General features: G+C 43.0%; 1 protein-coding gene across 9 annotated transcripts in view; it reads left to right on the top strand.

Annotated features, from left to right (window-relative positions):
• Positions 1-20,761, top strand: part of AOPEP (aminopeptidase O (putative)) — a 370,314-nt gene that overhangs the window by 266,057 nt on the left and 83,496 nt on the right. For all 9 annotated transcript variants that reach the window (XR_009008562.1, XM_057547855.1, XM_057547852.1 and 6 more), the window contains exons 12-13: positions 19,740-19,802; positions 20,207-20,278. Coding sequence is in view for 8 of the 9 variants with exons in the window: in XM_057547855.1 (XP_057403838.1) it covers positions 19,740-19,802; positions 20,207-20,278 (135 nt within the window). In the remaining variant the exon portion in view is untranslated. The remainder of the gene's footprint in view (positions 1-19,739; positions 19,803-20,206; positions 20,279-20,761) is intronic.

Genomic DNA, 20,761 nt, shown 5'->3' with positions numbered 1-20,761 from the left:
CTTTTTAAACAACATTTATATGCAAATACGTTAGAAATAACTTTTCTCCCTCCAACCCTTCCTCTTTACTTCTTTATTTTAGTTGTTACAGAACTCTCTGACTCCTCCCTTTCTTTGATTTCCTGCCCACATTGCCTGATGTCCTTATGTAAATTTATAATTTTCTTTCCTTTCCTAGCACCTCCCCCACTTTTTCATTATATTTTGCTTGGACTAGTGCAGTAGCTAATTGCTCTTTTAGCCACCAAGCTGTCGCCCTTTCCTTCCATCATCTACATCAATGCTAAGTGAATCTTCCCCCAAACACAGCTTACATCCCTCCTCACCAGAAACCTTTTTCCCCATTTAGAACAATCTCTTTGGCTTACTGTTTGAGGCTGTCAGCAGAACTGCCCCAAGCTACCTTTTTAAACTTTATTTTCCACCACTGCTAGGCATATGCCCAATCATAATTATCAGTCTCCAAATAGTTACGAGCTGAAGTTTAATTTTAATTTAATCTAAATTTAAATTGAAAATCTAATAATACAGTCATGGTTTGGAACAACATGGGTGTGTGAATGAATCCACTTTTTCAACTGTCAATTCTATGAAATCTAAATTCAGACCAAGCATTTCTGAATCAAATTTAGCATCCAATTGAGATAGACTGTGAAAACACATCAGATTTAGACGACTTAGTACAAAAAAGTGACGGTAAAATATATCATTAAAGGTTTTTAAAATATTGGCTACATGTTGAAATGATTATATTTTGGATACGTTATAACCCAATGTATACACACCCAAGAAAATATATTATTAAAATTAATTTTAGCTGTTACAGCTTACATTTACATGTGGCAATTAGAACATTTTAAATGACAAATGTGGCTTGCATATATTCATACTGAATAGTGATGCTCTAAAGCTATTAGTTGAGTTAAAATCTGAGTGCATAATGCCTTAAAATCCCCCACTGAGGGCTTCCCTGGTGGCGCAGTGGTTGAGAATCTGCCTGCCAATAATGCAGGGGACGCGGGTTCGAGCCCTGGTCTGGGAGGATCCCACATGCCGCGGAGCGGCTGGGCCCGTGAGCCACAATTACTGAGCCTGCGCGTCTGGAGCCTGTGCCCCGCAACGGGAGGGGCCGCGATAGTGAAAGGCCCGCGCACCGCGATGAAGAGCGGTCCCCGCACCGCGATGAAGAGTGGCCCCCACTTGCCACAACTAGAGAAAGCCCTAGCACAGAAACGAAGACCCAACATAGCAATCAATCAATCAATTAATCAATAAAAAAAATAAATCTTTAAAAAAAAAAAAAAAAAAAAAAAAAAAATCCCCCACTGAATAGATATAATTGAAATCGTCTGTATTTTTGTCAAATGTATGGATAAAGATGGAGCTGGCCAATCCGTAGACGCCCTTCAATCTGCTCTGATGGCATGAATGATCATAATCCACGGGTAAGGGGTCGGATGCTGCTTTCACAGCAGGCATTCATAAGGGTATGAACGAATTACCAGCCTCTCTTCAGTTCTTAATTTCAACTCCTAGGTGACCCATTTCCCCAGGTACCAACAAGTAACACAGTAATGCTGGTGAACCTCACAGCCCTTCTATGGCTTGGGCTACTCTTTGGGGAAAGCGCTCAGCAGCCTTAAATGGCAAAATCACAGGCAGCAGTGGCAGCAATGGGGATAGAGAGGGTGGGTAATGGCCAATCACATAAAGTGTCCTAGAAATAGGCAGGAGTCAAGCTCCCAGGATTTAGAACATCAGGTTATTGTGTCATCTTGGAAAATGCCTCTCCTTTCTAAACAAACACCTGCAAGTTGCCAAAGGCCACACAAGCAAATGATGGAAAACTTAAGTCTTGTAGGGAAAAATGCTGCAGTCACAAAATTGAGGAAACTTGATAAGACATGATGCAAGAGACTCCATGTCATTGGGGCCATGATGTGCTTTTAGCACAGAGCAAGCCAGGTGGTTTGTTAGAGGAATAACTTGTAGGCTTCTTTTAGCACAGATTATGTACTATTATCAACATAATTTAAAGGCCCATTAGGATACTTAATCTTAGTGATGTCTATAAAAATTCTACATTTAATGGTCATTCAAGAAAACTGAGACTGGTTATTTTGCAAATTCCAGAGAAATCATATTTTTCAAATTATATGTGCTATGAGATCCTTGGTTCTTTTATATCAATAATAGCAGTGGCCATAATGTGGTATGCGTTTTGGGCTCCTAGTAATTTTGCTGTCATTCTTGTTCAGTGGTTAGATTAACAATTTCTAAGTGACTAAACATCTTGTCAGGGATCCTTGGAGATACGTTCTCTGTCCTCACTTGGGGCAGGGCCTGCATTGTCGATGAGTCACCACTGTCACTTACTGGTCATCGAAGCGATGGCCCTTCTTCCCACAAGCTCCTCAGAGTGACATACTGCTTGGCAGTCACAAGAGATGAGGAGAGATTTTATTGAAATACTTTCATTTTTAGCCTAATTTTCTTTATTTCTGGCATCTGTGGCTTCGTGTTCATATTAGTTAGCTCAGGCTGCCATAACAAAATACCAAACTAGGTGGCTTAAACAATGGACATTTATCGTCTCACAGTTTTGGAGGATGGAAGTCCAAGATCAAGGTGCGGGCAGGTTTGGTTTCCCCCAAGACCTTTCTCCTTGGCTTACCGATGGCCACCTTCTTGCTGTGTCCTCACATGGTCTTTCCTCTGTGTGTGTAGAGAGCTCTGTCTTAATCTCCTATTCTTATAAGGACACCGGTCAGATTGGATGAGGCCCCACCCATGCGATCTCATTTTACTTTAATCACCTCTTTATGGCCCCTGTCTCCAACAGAGTCACATTCTGTGGAACTGGGGGCTAGGACTTCAACATGTCAATTTGGAGGGTACAAATTTAGCCCACAATAATGCTGATTCCCAATATTTCTCTGATTAGTTCCACATTACTTGTGAATCCTTTCAAAGTGACCTATAAAAATCACTCAAGTCAATCATACTGTATTTTATTCCCTTATAAATGAATATGCTTTGGATATAACTTTTTTGGTCCCAAATGACATTAGCATCCTGTCCACAAAAATTTAAAGTCTCTGATGAAATGAGAGACAAATGTGGGAAGGAAGAGTCCATTCTCCCAGGGAGAAGTAGGTAATTGAAGGTCTGTGCCAGGCGTTGTGTATTATTGGGGGCGTCCGATTTGACACTGTCCAAATGTATTGACCTCTTCACAGCGTAAGGCACCACATGAAACAGGAGACATTTTCCTTTGGTGCCCCAAATGAAAGCACTGTATCCTTCCTTCTTTTCTCTCCCTTTCAAAACCTGATTTCCAGAAAGAATTCGAATCTCATTCACAGTAATCTAAGACTAGACACCAAGTGAATAGTAAGGATTAAAAGTGTTTCCTCTCCCTTGAAGATTTCCTTTGTAACTGTGTCAGATCTTAGGCTTCGACAAAACTGTCAAGCATCCCAGACCAGATGGATGAGATCTGCTAGGGGACGCTTCTTTCAGGATCTGAAATCATACCTCCCAGCCAGGTGCCTTCCTTCCCTGCCCCTTCCCTTCTTTCTGTGAATGTTGCCCGTATATCTATCCTTTACGGGGGACTGTGCGTGACTCAAAGATGAAGAGAAACACAGGCTTTACCCTCAGGATGCTTAATAATTCAGTAGGAAAAATAGATACGCAAATAACCGACCTAAGGCAGAGAGCGGTAAGTGGTGTAAAACGAACTCACTTTTAGAGTTGGGAAGGAAGAGGTCATTTTGCATTTGTGGAAGCAGAAGGGCTTCAGGTGCCATTTAAAGTTCAGTCTTGAAGGACGGGTAGGGGAGAAGGTCATTTCAGGCAGGGGGAGTGACATGTTCAGCATCTAGTGGTGGAAACTAAGTGTGCATGTTTGAGCAGCATGGGGCAGAGTCAGATCTCAATGATGGGGGTGAGGGGAGGTGTTGATTAACTAGCTTGTCATAGCATGATTAAGGCTCTGTGGGTAATGCCTCAGGACAAGGGGAATGGAGGCAACTTCCCCGGGCGGGGAGGAGCGGAGGAAAGGACCCACCCTCCTAAGTGAGCCTTACTCTCACTCTTAGCTCACTTGCCCCAGCCCTGGCCCCTGCCACCCTCTAACCAAAGAGATTCCATCCCCCAAAATAGACAGGTGAATGCAATTCATAGTGATAAAATACATCAGGTGAATGTATTCTGACTACCATTTGGAACAGTGGTCTCTCCCTCTCCATTTTCCTTCTTAGGAAGTAGTTTATTGTTGTTGCCTGCTTTGCATGGAGAGCAGGATCTGCAAAGCGGATTGATTAGTAAGGCAGGACACAGCCAGACTGCACAGGGCTGAATGTGATGATGAAGAGTTCTCACAAAATGCACCGAAGTCTCGTAGAAAGTGGGCTAGTGCTTGAGTGGCAGTTAGATACCTGGACAGGTGGGCCGGCAGCCTTGCTGGAAAGAAAACTCCCTGGATGAAGGGCCACGTCTTTCCCCTCCACGCAGGTACTAGGGAGTCTCGTGGAGTGAGAGGCACAGTTAGAGAGACTTTTGGTCCTTGGTTTTCAACTTTTGAAATTTTATGTCTAGAAGCTATTCATTTACATGGATACTTTTAAAAAGCATCATTAAGTATCTCGATGGCCACTGGTGTCTCCCCAGAAAACACATCTACAGGTGCCCTCAAAGAAATGAGTTAGGAAGGGACATGAAACAAGTACAAGTTCACGCAATGCAGATGATGTGGCCAAATCCTGCTAAGTGATGAGGGAGAACACTGAGGAAATTGACTGGGACCAAGACCCGCATCCTTCAGAATCTCAGATTTGATATATAAAGATTTGTAAAGCAAGCTCAGAGGAAGGCATATGATAATGGCTTTCTCAGTTGAATGAAAAGCATTTGAGAACTTTTTTTCTTTAAAAGGGAATAACAATTCTAAACTGGCCCAGATGGACACAGACATGTTCAGGATGTAACAATGTGGAGAGAAATCCTGTATTTGCTTGGTGGACTAAGGATAAACCTGCTATTCTGCCTTTTGAACCAGAAGGAAAAGGAAACAGGAGCTACTAGCTCTGGAAAGTCTGTTTGGCTCAGTTCAGGTGATGGAGACTGTTGGTAGTGGCCTGTGCACACATGGGTTTTAATAAAGAGATAAGGCTGGGTATCTTCTAGAAACATAGCTTTGCAGGCTTGGGTTGGAGGCCCTCACCTAGTCCAGTTATACTGAGACCTGGTTTTGGAATAATGCAGGAAGCTGTTTAAAACTGCAGGTCCCAGACTCAGGCCACACCCTCTGAATGAGGATCACCATAAGGAGGGCTGGGACCGACTGATAGAATCCATAATTATGTCATCTTCTGAACTATATTCTGTGAAAAGGGTTCTCCTTCTTTGCCGAGTACAATCTAAACTCTTAGAGGCCTTCACTTTTATGTTCTTCCTGAGCAATCCAAATATTTGGCTTTGTGGTTTAGTTTATTCGTTCAACCAATATGCCTAGCCTTGCGCGGGGCCGTGGACATACAAAGCTGAAAGGGCACAGCCCCTGCCCATGAGCCCATGGTTTGTGGGAGCATCTGCAAACCAACCATTGTTCAAGGTGTGCTCAGGGGGCCTTTGCTCTGAGTTTGAGACCTATGGGGAACCGTAGAGGTTGACTTCTGTATTTGCCAAGTTCAGTCAGGAGGCCAAGTCCATTAGAAGACAACATGCTTGGAGGCTGGAGACTCGGCTGTACCACCCCCATCCCCCCTGCCCCCTCTTGGTCACAAGTTGGCCAGCTTATTGTGCAAGGGAGCCCATGTGATTGTCCTCAAGGTGCAGTGTCTGGTGGGTCATGTTTGAACATACAGGCATTACCTATTCTTCAGGTTCATACATATTGTGCACCCACAGAAAGATTCACTTAAATAAGGATATTGTAGCTCTTGTAAAGAGTGATTCTATTTAACAGGATTTCCTTGAGCAGTGCTTTATCTGCTTCATAGAGAGAGATCTTTAGAAAGAAGGAACAAGGTAAACTCAAAGAATTATGACAAGGATATCAACTTCGGATTACAAACCTTTTGTCAATAGAAAAGACATTCAATTCTGCCTTCTAAGAAGAACTGCCCCCATTCTCTCTTCTATTAGGCTGAAGACATACTCTGGTAGACTCTTCATCAAAGGCACTTTATTCTATATTTGCATCGTGCTCTTCCCACACCCGGGGGAAAGCCCTGAGACCTAGCAGTGCAGTGAGTTGTGTACATGGGTGCACACACACGCAGGCCTCCTTGACTCTTTGACATCGCACAGCATCATTGTACATGCTGGTGTTCAGATCTGCATCCCAGGCCTGTGGGCATCAGCTCCTACTGTGGCCGTTCACAGTGCTCACGGGATTTCTGCCCGTCTCTGCTGCCGGAGCAGCTGCTGACAACGAAAGCTATTAGGAACACTTGGCCGCTTTTAGAACATGGGGCTTTTTTCTCCTCTTTTGTGGAGAGCCATTATGTCGTATAAAATAGGTGTACATTTAATATCTGCGTGGTACATATCTCTTGGGTGTGACCTCTACTGCTTCATGGTGAAATTTTAGGCTTTTCTGGTGTTTGCAGGACTTTCAGTCTGCTTTAGAATCCTTGGTAGGAGCAAGTCTTGTAGAAGAGCTCATCTGTTCATCCGTGGGGTAGCTGTGCCCCAGGAGTGGTATACTGATGTGCCCAAGCTCACAGCCCTAGTTAATGGCAGGGCCAGGGCATTGCTCTAGGACCCTGAGTCCTCAGTCTACCTGACATTTTATATTTTTAGCAGAGTTGCTTTTAATCCAAACTAGCTTGGTCCCATTCTTGACTTAGTTTTTACAAGACCTATAAGGAGATAATAAATGAATACAGCAGAAAGCCTGAGCAGGGATGATTTTGAATTTAATTAATGACTGCTCTTTTTCCTGAATATGTGCATTTCTATTCTTTACAGGGCCAAAAAAAAAAAAAAAGTGCTTTGTGTGTACAGTAATGTGAATCTCACATTCCAGGGCTTTTCATATGTGTCACAGGTATACACGACCCTCTTCCATTTAGATATATCTAAATGGTAGCCCTGTATGACTGACAAAATACTTTGCATAGAAAGTATGAGGCATTATTGTATTGAAGAGCTGGTATCTTTTTTGGAGTGAATGAATGCGAGTGTTTGTAGACATTAGGTCTTTGTCTTTGGAAAGATACAACTATTCCTCTCTTGAGTTGGAAAGCAAATTAAATAATAAATACCAGGTGGCCAAAACAACAAATGAGAAAAAGCAATTGGTTGAACAGAAAAGTGTCTTTTTGTACCTTCTAAAGCGTTAAAGGGATGATCCCCGTATCTGCTTATTTGCTTTCAAAAACAAATGCCAACTACAGTCCCTGGCTTTTGCCCTCGTTTGTCCCCTCTGCTGACCCAGAGGAGGAGAGTGTCAGTGGCACAGCCCAGTGGCAGCCAACCAGCAAGTGTATCACAGGTCAGGGTAACAGTCAATGACTGTCAAACTGTCCAAATCCAAACGTGTGTTTAAAAAAGGGCAGTGTTCGTGTCACACATATCTCTGAATGGCAGTTGTCCAGGATTTATTGGCGCTTGGTAACAAGTGTGTGTTCAGCTCATTCCGCAGAAGACCCCATCCTTCCAGGTCGGTCCTCCGCCTTGGGCCTTTACAAGCTCAGTATTTTCTGCTTTTGATCCTGTCTAGTTATAATTGCTACCATCACACTCTGAGTGGGATTCAGACAATTTGACGCATAAAAAGCAAAGCTGCATTATTCTGAGGTTAGTGAACAAGAGTGGAGGCTGGATGGAGGAGGAGAGTCAAGCGTGTTATATGCAATGTGCTGTTTTCACAAAGCATGCGGTAGTGAAGTTTTGTTCTGCAATATTCTATGTTGGATGAAGGAGATAATTGATACATTAGATGCAGCTTCGGAGAGAGCCCTACACCACTAAGCTGTGCGCCTGTGGGCGAGCCACTTGCCTTCTCTGTCTGAGTCCTCACTGCTTCTTTGGGGAATGAGGGGAACAGGCCTAGGCGAAGGTCAGAGCCACTTTGAGCCTCATGTCACCGCATGCTGTGCCCAGTACCTCGCTGAGGCCTCAGCTCCTGGTTACCTCTGAAAGGAGGAAGTCGGAATTTACTTTTCCTCTGAGTGTCTTCCTTTCCTCTCCAGGAATCTGTTGAATTGCCCTCAGACTGAAAACTTGCCCTTAGTTAGGAGTGATATGGGGAGAGTTTTCATATGTTTTGTCCTGAGTGGTGTTTTACAAATGTACACTATCAAAAAAAATCCCTGTTTGTGCCTTTCTTTTCTCTTCCACTGGAAAATTGTTATATGAAAGATTATCAGGAGAAATCTTAAGTAATAATCAATCTGCCAGAGCATTTATGCTGGTTGATCATTGAAGGATAGGCATTTGGTACTAATTAAAATCAATTATTCACAGATATTAACCTGTTTGACCCTCAGGAGATGAAAAAAATTTTGGTAGGGTTGTTAATGTCTTAAAATTCCTGCATATCAATAAAAACTGCAGGTGAGTTTTACCTTGGACAGTGGCAACTATTGCTAGGATACATTTTGAGACATAGAAGTAAGTACTGGTATATGTCTGTTGTCCAAATGACCTTGGGAAACATCGTCCAGTGAGTTCTAGGTTGCTTTTTGAAGGAGGGAAAAACACTGGGGGCAAATGCTCCAGAAGGAGCACTTCATTTTTATGCTGCTTTTATAGTTAAATCAGAGTATTTGCCACTTTAAAAATAAAAGCAGAGCCAATAATGAAATATTTATGAGAAATTGCTACAGTGATTGCTGCATAGTCTGTAGCAGAATGTTGCAGTGCTCCTTATATTGAGAAAGTAGAACCTATTAGGTGTTGAGGTATAACAAGAAATGATTAAACCCAGATGCTTTCCTAAAATTATATTTTCAGTGCATTTATATGTCTGTTACAAACTGTGCTACACGCTAAAAGTATTTTCCTTTGTAGGCCGAGGGAAATTTCAAACCACATCGAGGGCATCATAGATCAGATGGTTTTTCTTAAGAGCGTTAAGGGCATCCTGGGTGTTATCAGCCCCGACTTTACAATATGATATTATTTATGCCCCAAAGAGTCACAGTTCGGTTCTTAATTTCAGCAACTTTATTGGCATGAAAATGCATGGGAGGTAGGCCAGAGTCAATACATCAGAATGGGGGACTGAGACTCCAGGGGCACAAGTGACGATGCGACTAGACTGGAGAGAGCCCCTTCATCCCTGTGGCCTGTTGCCCTGGGGAGAAGTCACCCCCCAGGTCCAGTGGCTCCTTTGGCCTTTGCTCCAAGGACTCCATCTCCTTTTCCCTCTGTGCTCTCTCCCTTTTCCCTCAGCTATGCGTGCTGAAACTTCATATTTTGTGCGGCCAACCAAAGACACATTCTCTTTAAGACTCTTCTTGGTTGTATTTATTACAAAGTTGGCTTCTCCTGAGTTCTCACTGGATCTCTGCTTCTCAAATTGTATTTCTTCATCACTGCCTTTGATGTTGTAATTGAGGGATGTCTGCCTGGGTTTGGCATAAATACTTATAGTGAATTAAACTGTAAATGGGTAAATCCAAGAATATATAGGTTGTGTAACTCCCTATAGAATTGTATTTTTTATTTAATCCTTCTCCCCTCCCCACAGTACACTGGGGTATACTATTTTGCCTATTAGAATATCCAGAATGAAAAAAGGGCTATCATTTTATTGAGTAGGTGCATTTTATTGAGTACAATGCTCAGTACATTAGACATAACTGCTATATACTTTTTCTAGTCACAGCTCTCTAAGACTGACATCATTATTATACCCATTTTATAGATGAGGAAAAGCAAATCTGTCTAACTTAAAAGCCCAAGTTCTTAATTATTACATTGGTTTTAAATGCATGTAGCTACTATTAGGATTTTAGATGTTTTTGCATCTAGCAGCAGGTCGTGCTGGTATCTTCAGAGAAGAATGTAGAAATATCAAATTTCATTTTATGGTCTTGCTGTAACAACAGTGGGCTTATTGTTTTGAGCGAGGTGGGGTCAGAAACAGAAAGACCTCCTTTATACTCAGGCATACGAGGAAGAGAACTTGCTCCATTTTGTCCACCAGTCCTTTGGGAAGGGACAGGCTGTGGTTTGCAGTGCCTTGGACGTGTCATATCTCTGCAGGCTCTGTCCAGTGGCATCGTGTCTGTGGGGTGGCTTTTTATTAGGATGTCACAACTCAGTTATTTTGAGACCTTTCAAAGGTTACTTAGGTTCAAAATACGAGACCGGCTTTTGTTTCTGAGGGGAAAGAGGAAGGGAATTAGCATTTACTGGTCTACTTGGTGCCTCTCACTTTATGCACCATCTCATTTCGTTCTCAACACAGCTCTGCGAGGCAGGTTTCCTAAGGGTTGTGTGACATGCTCAGGGTTACATAGCTTCTAGATGGCAAGAATGGAGGGTGCCTAGGTCTAAGTTCTCAGGTGTGTATTTCCCATTACACGTGGCTTTGTACAGAGGTACTTAAGCCACATTCACAAGCCAGCACCGAAAACAGCAACAGCATATTTGGTTGTACATTAGCATGATTTCCAGTGCCCTTGAACCTGAGAGCAAGGCAGTGAAATAAGAAGTGCTCAAACAGAAGGCAAAGCTAAAACAGACCATAGTATTTAAACTGTAAATTGAAATCCATAATTATAAAAACAGTCAAGTGACCAGAAGATTGTTAGGTTTGAGATTCTAACATACCTAATATTAATATGAATATAAATTAGCTGGGTGGATTCTTAAATTCTGCATATTAGGAGATGTTTATGAGTCTAATGAAGCTCTAATGTTCTTTGTGGTCCTTTTCCATCTCATACTACTGAGCACAAAAGCTGTGTTGTGTGTAGAATGGCTGGGTTTATCCCTACTAGAAAGAAGTTATGTTTGGTATCTAAAGAACAATGAGAGTTTGCTGCCTGGCTGATCAATGGTGGATCAAGTTCACATTCCCGGGCTCCTACTCTCCCACCTACACATGCAGGGGGTGGAAGCAGAGCAAAGGGAGGGAGGATACCTCCTTTTTTCACGGGGAGAGAGAGAGAAGAGATGTGAGCTCAGGATTTCCTAATATGGACACAGCTGGGCCTGTGTAGCATTAAACACTGATTTAATCCACTGCTGGAGGAAACATCCTACAAAAAGTAGAGATTAGCAGCCAATTAATTCTGGCCCTTCCCATTGTTGTTCTGGAACATCTCTTATATGGATCTAAATGTTTGGTGAACAAACATTCTGGAAAATAGCTTTTTTCATGTATTATTTACATTTGGGACAGCCATCTCCCCCCAGTTGTGATGGATTTTATTCTTCCTACACTGTGTGTGTATACATATGTACGTGTGTGATCCTACTTCTCTATAGAGGTAAGATGACTTAGGCCTATTCCTCTTGTGACTTTGCAAATTGTGACTTCATGGGGTTCCTTTGGGAGACCAGATGATAGGCAACAGAGTCTGAGTGCCAAGATTTTTAAAAATAGAAATGTTGGAAAAAGAAAAATAGACATGCCAAGGGCCACAGACTCTAGGGAGCACGGGCACTCCATGTGCACACACTTACAGATACCACACCCATTCCATTTTAGGGAATAACCAAAGGGACCCAGACGTGAGTATCTGCTTTTCAAGCTAGTGAAATGTTAACATATATGTTTGTGTTTTAAATTAGTAACTAATATCATGGGAATCCCCTCATGGTCCACTGGTTAGGACTTGGCACATTCACTGCCGGAGCCCGGGTTCAATCCCTGGTTGGGATTAATAATAGTTAATAATAAATAAATAATATCTTATAAGGCATTTTGCCAGAGTAGTTTCCCTGTAGTGTGTCTTTTCTAAACAAGGAAGCCCATTTGGTTAGAGCACGGTACCCAAGACTCAAGCTACCCGGGTTGCTTTCTGTGTGAAACAGTAGCTTTTGCACGCAGCAAAGGGTCTTTTCCATTGGTACCCACTGTCCTCTAATCCTAGCCAGCAATCTTCCAAATGCAAAATGCTTGTTTCCAGGGAATGTGTGGCAGCCATCAACATAATTAGAGCATTGTTCACAGGGGATGAGTGGGAAATACCACCTCATGTATACAGAATTCCAGGTCAGCACTAAAATCAGGGTCCCTGAAGACGAGGATCTATGCTCTTTCAGTCAGAATCCAGAATCATATTAACCAGGAACCTGGAAAAAACTCTAGAAAGTCAAATATCCATCCATTCTTGCCTTCCTTCTGGGTAATGTTGAGATCTTCCATTTCCACTTCTTTTTAATTCTTGTGTGTGTGTTGTGTGTTGTGTGTGTGTGTTGTGTGCGCGTGTGTGTGTGTGTGCACGCACAGGCACGCTTAAGTAATCATCTGGCCCTGAAGTTTATCCCTAAGAGTAAGCCATAGGAAATGCTACCCTAGCTCAGCCTGACAGCCCATCCTGTCCAGCTTTGTGTCTGCCATCTGCCCAAAGGGACTTATTGTAATAGAACACAATAGGTGGCTGTCCTCTGTGGCATTGACCTTGAAATTTAGATGTCTCCCAAACGCCTGGAATTTCTTCATAGTAACCTATTAGAGATGGGTCATCATTAAAATGATCCAAACCAGTGGTTCTCAACACAGGCTGCCCATTGGAATCCCTGGTCAGGGAGGGAGACTTGTAAAATGACTGACGCCTGGGGCCCACTTTCGAAGATGGGAATCTAAGTGGTCTGGAGTGCCTCCTGGGCACTAGGATTTGTAAACCCTCCTGGTGATTCTAATGAGCAGTCAGGGGTTGGCAACCACTGATCTAAAACCACACCTACATAATTTTATATTTCACCTGTGAAACTCTTTAAGATTATAGTGTCCAAGAATGTTAAGTGCCTGTAAAGAACTGCAGTCATATGGGGATTGAGGAGGATATACTTATACTTGTTTTCTAAAATGTCTGTTTCAATAAGACCTTTATGGTATGGGATTATATTTTACGGGCTGTGTTTTAATGTATGGTTGAGCTGATCCACATAATAAGCAAATATCTTAAGCGAGACAGTCGGGCTAGATGTTCCCTAAGCTCTCATGCTAGAGTAGAAAGAACACTACATTTCCAGCCAGGAGGTCTAAGGGCCACACAGTATGAGATACTAAAAGCACTATACTTCCCTGAGACTCAGTCTCTTCATCCTGAAGATGGGACAGTATGAGAAACAAACAGAACAGTCTGTATGTGGAAGTGCTTTGTAAACTTAATCCTGTACAAAACTGGCCACTCTGGTTCTTTCTAACAGTTCTGAGGTTCCACGGTCTCTGATATATGTAGTACTTCAGCACTTTTTTTGTCTTCAGGTCACTTTCCTCCAGCTTCTAGTGACGTTGTGTTGCTTCTTAGTTCCGGTAGTCTACACTTTGATAAGTAACAACTGCCTTCTCTTGTAAGCACATCGCATGTGTCATTTGATCTTCACAACTCTATGAGAAAGAGGCTTAAAGAGGTCAGACAGCTAATATGTGGCAGAGCCTGGATTCAAACCCAGACAGGCTGTCTGCGCACTCTTTATACCATGCCGCCTTACCGCCTGGTCATACTAGTCTCTTGAGGACAGGGATGGTGTCTTATTCATCTTTGTGTTCACAAAGTCTAGTGCTCTGTTTTGCAGTAGGCAAACTCAATGTTTGTTAAGTGAATAACCCGTCTATATGTTCCTCTGGTTTTGATATCAAAAGTGATAAAATACTTGGTTAGTTAACATTTTTATATTAGTCCTCTGTGATGTTTGTATAGTATTATATTTATTTTTGGCTTTATTTTTTTTAACAGTTCTTTTGCTCAAATTTTATAAATAGGGTATAATCATATGTCCTTACCTTCTATACTTCACTTCTAAGTGTTAATGGAGCGAACTATTAGAACCATAAAATTTTTTTCAGACGCCCTTCCTCCCTCCAAAAGAGAAAAAGAAATTTAAAGAAAGAAAAAATAAACCCAGAATATTTTATTTATTTATACTCCTCCTTGTCCAAAAGAGAGTTAAGCAAACTCTTAGAAAGCAAAATATAGCATGATAAAAGTAACTTAAAATAAGAAAACTGAAGCAATGTGAAAATAATGTTAGGAAAATGAGATGGGGCCAGGAATTACATTAGCATACAATATGCACCCCCTGAAGTTCCTATACTTGGCTTAATGTAGGGTCACAGAGCTTTCTAGAAGAAGGAAAAAGGATCAATTTGCAGTGTTCATGAGGTAAAACAAACCAGTTGCCTAAGTCCAACTATTCCTGATGTTGATACTACGGGGAAGTTTTTCCTATGGGTCCTCACAGAAAATTACTATTTAATATAATAAACAACCATCTAAAACCATCCTTACGGTAAACATTGTGATGGATTTTATGGGTTGTTTTTTATAATGCACCTCAATAAAGGTTGATGGCTTCTTCCCAGAACATGATTTGATAAAAGGAATTTCACAGAGCACCAGTAAGATGCATCCCACACCAGCTGTGAGGTGGTCTGCCTTAACCCAAGAAAATCTTAGACTCTCCTGGGTAGGAGTTTTGGTATCCGCAAACTCTGTGAACCTCCTGACAATTGGTGTGGGGGGTGGCTGTGCACCTTGGTGTATTTTTCTCTGGGGAGCCAGTAGTTGATAGCAAACGCTTCATCAGATTTTCAGAGGGGATCAAGAAATGGAAGAACTGAGCATGCTCCCTCAGGCAAGCTCTGTAAAAGTTTTTGAGCAACAGTGAGTTCAGGGTTATGGTTACTAAGAGGAGAGATTCTGTCAGCCAGGTCACTGCAAAGCAAGTGTGGGATGGATTTCCTTTTTTGAAAACTATGCTCTATAAGGACTTCCACTGAGAAGTTCATTTGGCAGGGCCAAAATCTTCTTCAGAAAGAAATTAGGCATTCATTCTAACATAGAGACAAAATGGGCAATAATACAAATTATAATTTTTCTGAAGTCAAATAAGTCAAATAAAAAGATATCATAAAGGAATGTTACATTTTAAAATGATAGAGCAAAATTTAAAGACATAAACATTGGATAACTTTGCCTCTAATCCTTGCTTGTTATTATTTGCAACTTAAACTAACCTTGATTTTATTTCCAGACATGTGTAGACTCTTACCTTGTAATTTACCCTGAATATATGTTGGCTATAGAGCCCTTCTGAAACCAGCAAAAGCTTCTGGACCTTTCTACCTTGTTTGGTATTAAAAAGTCTTTTGACTTCTTATAGTGGATAGTTTTCCCTCTGCTGTGCACAAGGGAGTATAATTTGCCATCTGAAGCTGTTCGGTCTAATTAAAGGGCTTCCCTCATTTGCCCTTTCAGCCTTCTGGTTGCCTAGGAAGGCATGCTACTGCATCTCATTCCTCTGGACTGTACCTCATCACCAAGCAGAGGCACACGTCCATATTAACAATATGAAATTTGTATCACTATCATTTTCCAGTGAAAGGAGTCATTTCAAGGAGTTACTTCCTCTCGACTAAAAAAAGAAAACAGAAAAAGGTTTTTCCCTCCAAAAGTAATCTCCAGCCACTAGGTTAAGTAACGTTTTTATTTTAAAGCAATGGCATTTTCCTCAGCTTCTGAAATTGTCTTCAGCTATTATAAACTGCTTTGACAAGAAAGTTTCTTAAAACATTTTTTTTTCAAAACTTGCATCTCTACTAGACAAGCCATTTTTAAAGATATAATTAAAATAGAAGACATCTGTTTTTAAAAGATAGCTTTAAAGTGCTTTCACCACATTTTCAAAGACAGTTATTAGAGTATTCATCCCCAGCTACAGAATTCAAATTTTTAAAAAGTCGTCTTCTTCAAGTTTCTCCACATCCTACCTTCACTGGGGTCCCCTGATGAAGAAAGGTAGATTTAGGCGGACAAAAGGAGAAACGTGTTGAGGTTATATTGAACATGATCAAAGAGAATTCATACTTTTCCAGGGTCATGAAATGTGTTAATATTTCATTCCAGATTAAATTCAGCTCCCACCACCATTTTGGGATACAATTTTAGTGAATAATATATGAGGGAATTAGGAACTTTTATTTCCCATTTCTATTTTTATTTTATTTTTTAAAAAAGGTCATTTTAGAAGTACCCTGGCAATGTAACTGATAACCCATGGTGTCTCCTTTTTAAAAATGTATAATTCTGTGCTCTTTACAAATTAAGATATTTTAGTAGAGAAACAAGCAGGAGTTAATTAGAAAGATCTTCTTAAGATTCTCCCCCATGAAATTTCATATGCCATTCATTCAGTCATTTATTCCTTTATCCTTCCATTCACTTACTTAACACATTTATTGAGCATCTACTATGTGCCAGGCAGTGTTTTTAGTGACTGGACAAAAATCAGGAACAGAAGGGACAGGATCTCTTTCTTCCTGGACCTTAAAATCCAGTCAGGGAAATAGATATTCGATAAATTAATAAAAAATAGTTATAATAGAACTGTACAACACAAGAGTGAACCCGAATGTAAACTATGGACTTTTTACTTAATAATGTATCAAATATTGGTTCATTAATTGTAACAAATTCCCGGCACTGATGCTAGAAATTAATAATAAAGGAAACTGGGGGTTATGTTGGCACACGGGAATTTTGTGCTATCTGCACAAATTTTTCTAAAGAATAATGTCTCAATAAAAGTAAAACATTTTAGGGCTTCCCTGGTGGCGCAGTGGTTAAGAATCCGCCTGCCAATGCAGGGGACACGGGTTCGAGCCCTGGTCCGGGAAGATCCCACATGCCGCGGAGCAACTAAGCCCGCGCGCCACAACTACTGAGCCTGCGCTCTAGAGTCCACGAGCCACAACTACTGAAGCCCACGAGCCCTAGAGCCAGTGCTCCGCAATGAGAAGCCCGCGCACCACAAGGAAGAGTAGCCCCCACTCCCTGCAACTAGAGAAAGCCCGCGCGCAGTAATGAAGACCCAACGCAGCCAAAAATAAATAAATAAATAAATAATTTAAAAATTATTTTAAAAAATAATAAAAATTAAAAATTTTAAATATCTATAAAAGATAATTACTTTCAAGGAAATAAATAGGAAAAAATAGTGGGATGACATAATTTGGATTGGGGAGTGAGGAAGACCTTTCTGGGGAAGTGTTGTTTAAGCCCAGCACTAGAGAATAAGTAGGAGCCAGCCAGGCAAAAAAGAGAAGGAAATGCATTCTCAGTAAAGCAAAGTGATACCATTTGAACTACCTTTGTAAATACCATTCTGGTTTCTTTGTGGAGAAGAAAGATTGAGGGGGTGGGTTTGGGGGGCAAGAGGACAAACAAGGAGACAAGTTAGTAGGCACTTAGAATGGACCACAGCTTTTGCTACCCACTCAAAGTCCTAGAAGAGCAGAGTAACAGTAGGATGTTTTCTTGCTCAGCTTGTGCCAGAAACCGTTAGATTCTCTGTGAACTGGGTGCTAGCAAGAAAGGAGACTGTCAATGGCACGGAGATGGTGTTCCCAGGTCTCAGTTCCTAAGGTCTTTCCACTGGCTCAAAGGGATTTTTAGAATGAGGAACAATCTTGTGTGTGTGTGTGTGTGTGTGTATTTGAGACCACAACCAGATGAAAATTATAAGGGGAAAAAGCTTTCAAGTACTAACTACCCAGCTGTAACAGCAGATTTTCATAGAAGTCTGTATAAGGTTTAGTTTGCAATAGTTATCTTTCTTCCTGCTGCTGGATTGTTGGAATTTACTTTGGTTTTTGTTTCTTCTAAGACTACATGTTTTTAAATTGTTGCTAAATCAACAAAAAGGACACTTAAGAGAGGTCCATTTAGGCATGGCACTGTACATCAATATTGAACTGTTTGTATCAGGGATCTTAGACATGGTGAATTCCCAAGAAAAAAAATTCTAGTGGGTAAAGGGAAATGTCAGTCAGTGATAGATCTCTATTGATTCTGGAACTGTTATTAGTAGCATGGAAGCTTAAATAGTTCAAAGTTTTATTTCCATTTAAAATTAAGCAGCTCTGCAATTACATAATCCACTTCATCATTTGTAATTTTTACCTGCCTATATGGATGTGCATTTGAGGCTTGCAAGCCTATCTATTTTTGTGCATTTCTTTTACACCACAAAAATTGTATGTGATGGTTGTACATTATATATTAAAAGATTCGATAACACCTTGAAAAAATCTTTAGCAAACGAGCATGCATTTCATAGCACTTAGCTAATAACGGTTAATATGTTGATTTAACTCTACATAGGTTTTTTTTTTTTTTTTTTTTAATTCCTGTTAACACAAACACCAAGTCAAGAATCTCCCGTTTGAGCAGTCCTGTTGTTTGTTTTAGGAAACAGAAGTGCATCATCAATGTAATTTTAAGTTAGTCCAGTTATGAATCTGGGATGAAGGGATAAAATAAAGTTTTCCACTCTGATGTCTCCATTAAGAAGCTCCCCTTTGTGTAAAATACTCCATGGCAAAGTTGCTTCTATTTAAAGTAGTGAGTTTGATCTTGGCTTTGATCTAAAGCTTTTGATCTTGAAAGAAGGATGGAGTAGCAATAAAGAGAGGGCAAGACAGATTTTCTTTAAAGAAATGCGATAAAGTTAAAGGAATGGTCAACATCAGCAAACGCGAGTGCGACCCGACTCTTCTCCCAAAGCACTCACCCCCCAGGCTGGTTCAGCCCACTTCTGATGAGGATGGAAAGAAAGCCTTTTGGGGGTCGGCGGAAAAAACTGAGGGTATCTCACACTTTTATAAACTGAGTGGAAAGTTTACCCCTATTTATGAAGACGTATTGTCCCCTTCTTAAATTCTACTAGTCGCTTTGGAAGGGTCCACAGGCCGGGCAATCGCGGCGCCGGCCGCGCTCACCCAGAGCGCGTTAGCTCCCGCGACGCGCGGGCGGAGCTCCGGGTTCGCCTTTCACGCGCTCGCGGCTTCTCCCCCAGGAGGTCACCTGCCACCGCCCCGGAGTCCGGAGGGGCCACTGAAAAAGGTCAACTCAATGGCGTCTAATCCATTCCCAGAGAAAACTCCATTAGGAAAAGTTCCTTTCCCTCCGCGAAGGCCATCTGGACGCTTAGGTTTCTGACCCGCAGGGCGAGTTCAGGCTGGCCGCGGGGGTTGAGGGAGCTTTTGCCGCTAAGCCTTTTCGCCTGCCGGCGGGCAGCAGGTCTCCTCCCACCGCGGCCAAGAAGCCCTTTCGCGGTACCCGGGGTCCCGCAGGCTTGTGGGCTGGAAAGGTAAGTGCGCGCGCCGGGGATCGGCCCGCGCGTGGGAGGGCGCGGGCAGGACGCAGGGAGAAGAAAGATGTTTGCGAAGAGAACAATAACACAGGCGGCGCGCCGGCGGGGGTGGGGGCGGAGGCGACCTGCGGGGAGGGCGGCGCGGCCGCCTATACCTTTAAGGCAGGCCCCGCCCCCGCCCAGCGCCCGCCCGCCGCCCGCGCCGCCGCCCCGGCCCCGCGCTCGCCCGCCGCCCGCGGTGTGCCTTAGGTGTTGCGGGCCTCGAGCGTTCGCCGCTCTCTGGCGGGCCGGCGGGGCGGACGGCCCTGGGCGCGGGTTCTGGCGCCAGGCTCCCACCTTCACCTACCGCGGGCGAGGTACGTGGTTGGCGCGCCGAGTTAGTGGGGCGCGGGGGAGGGAGGCTGGGGCGGCTCCCGGGAAAAACTTGACTCTGTCCCCTTCCCCCGCAGCCGCTGCAGAGGGAGCGCCTGGCCGGGGCGGAGTGCGGGCTCGCGCGGCAAGTGAGCGCCGAGGTGAGTGCGGGCGGCGCGGTCCTTGGGCTCCCCTCCCTCCCCGGGCGGTGGGTCGCGCGTTGCATCCCCGGCGCGGAGACCCCGGTCGGCGGCGACGCGCGGCAGCGGTGGGTAAGATGGCCCTCGTTCGGGGGCTCTGGCTCGTACCGGCGCGGGGGCGGCAAATCGGGCCCATGAAGGAGGGAGCGGCCGGGGCGAAGGTCGCGGCCTCGGCTCGCCGCAGACCCGAGGGCCCCCTGCGCTGAGGCGGCCCCGCGAGCCCCGAAGGGTGCCTGTGGCTCCCCCAGGTGAAGCCGAGGAAGGCTATGTCGCGAGGCTGTCGATCGTTTCTTTCTCACGCTGAGGGGCGGCCCTCAGGACCCGTCGTTCTGTGTTTAAAATGCCCTGTGGTTTTTGAACTTCAGGTCGCCAAATGGGTCCGAGTGAACAGGAGACCCCGAAAACGGAAACGAAAGGAGACAGAAGTGTTGGAAAAGGTAGGGGTCCCCGAAAGAGAGCACTGGATGGAGTTCTTGATCAGTCTCCCCGTCTGCCCCTGAATACTTGGTCGCAACGACAGAGTAGCTTTTTTTTAAGTTTGCAGTAAACGTTGGATTTACCTGGATAGTTCTGTAGAAACGCTGGTTGATAATTCTAGTGACTATCAACGTTCTGTGTTCTCAGGAAGTTAGAATGACCCGGGATAGAGATTTCTTTCATGCTTATTAAATAGAGCGTTAGGACATAAGCGAGTTCCATTATTACATTAGACCAGTAGTATTTATTATGGTAATATATTATTATATAACTACCTCTAAAAAAGGGGGTTGTTCTGAATAAGTCACCCACAGTATCAGGTTTCTCTCCTTGGTCGTGATAGAGACAGTAGCACACTCATTCATTTAGACTTTAGAGTACTCTCAAAAATGGAGAGAGAAGATGAAAGAAGTGTATTACTTTTGAAACAGTAGGAGAGATTT

The sequence above is a fragment of the Balaenoptera acutorostrata genome, chromosome 6 (genome assembly GCF_949987535.1).
Source record: "Balaenoptera acutorostrata chromosome 6, mBalAcu1.1, whole genome shotgun sequence".
In the NCBI taxonomy this organism is placed as follows: Eukaryota; Metazoa; Chordata; class Mammalia; order Artiodactyla; family Balaenopteridae; genus Balaenoptera; species Balaenoptera acutorostrata.
Note: the sequence above shows the minus strand (reverse complement) of the source record. Positions and strands in the feature narration are given on the sequence as shown.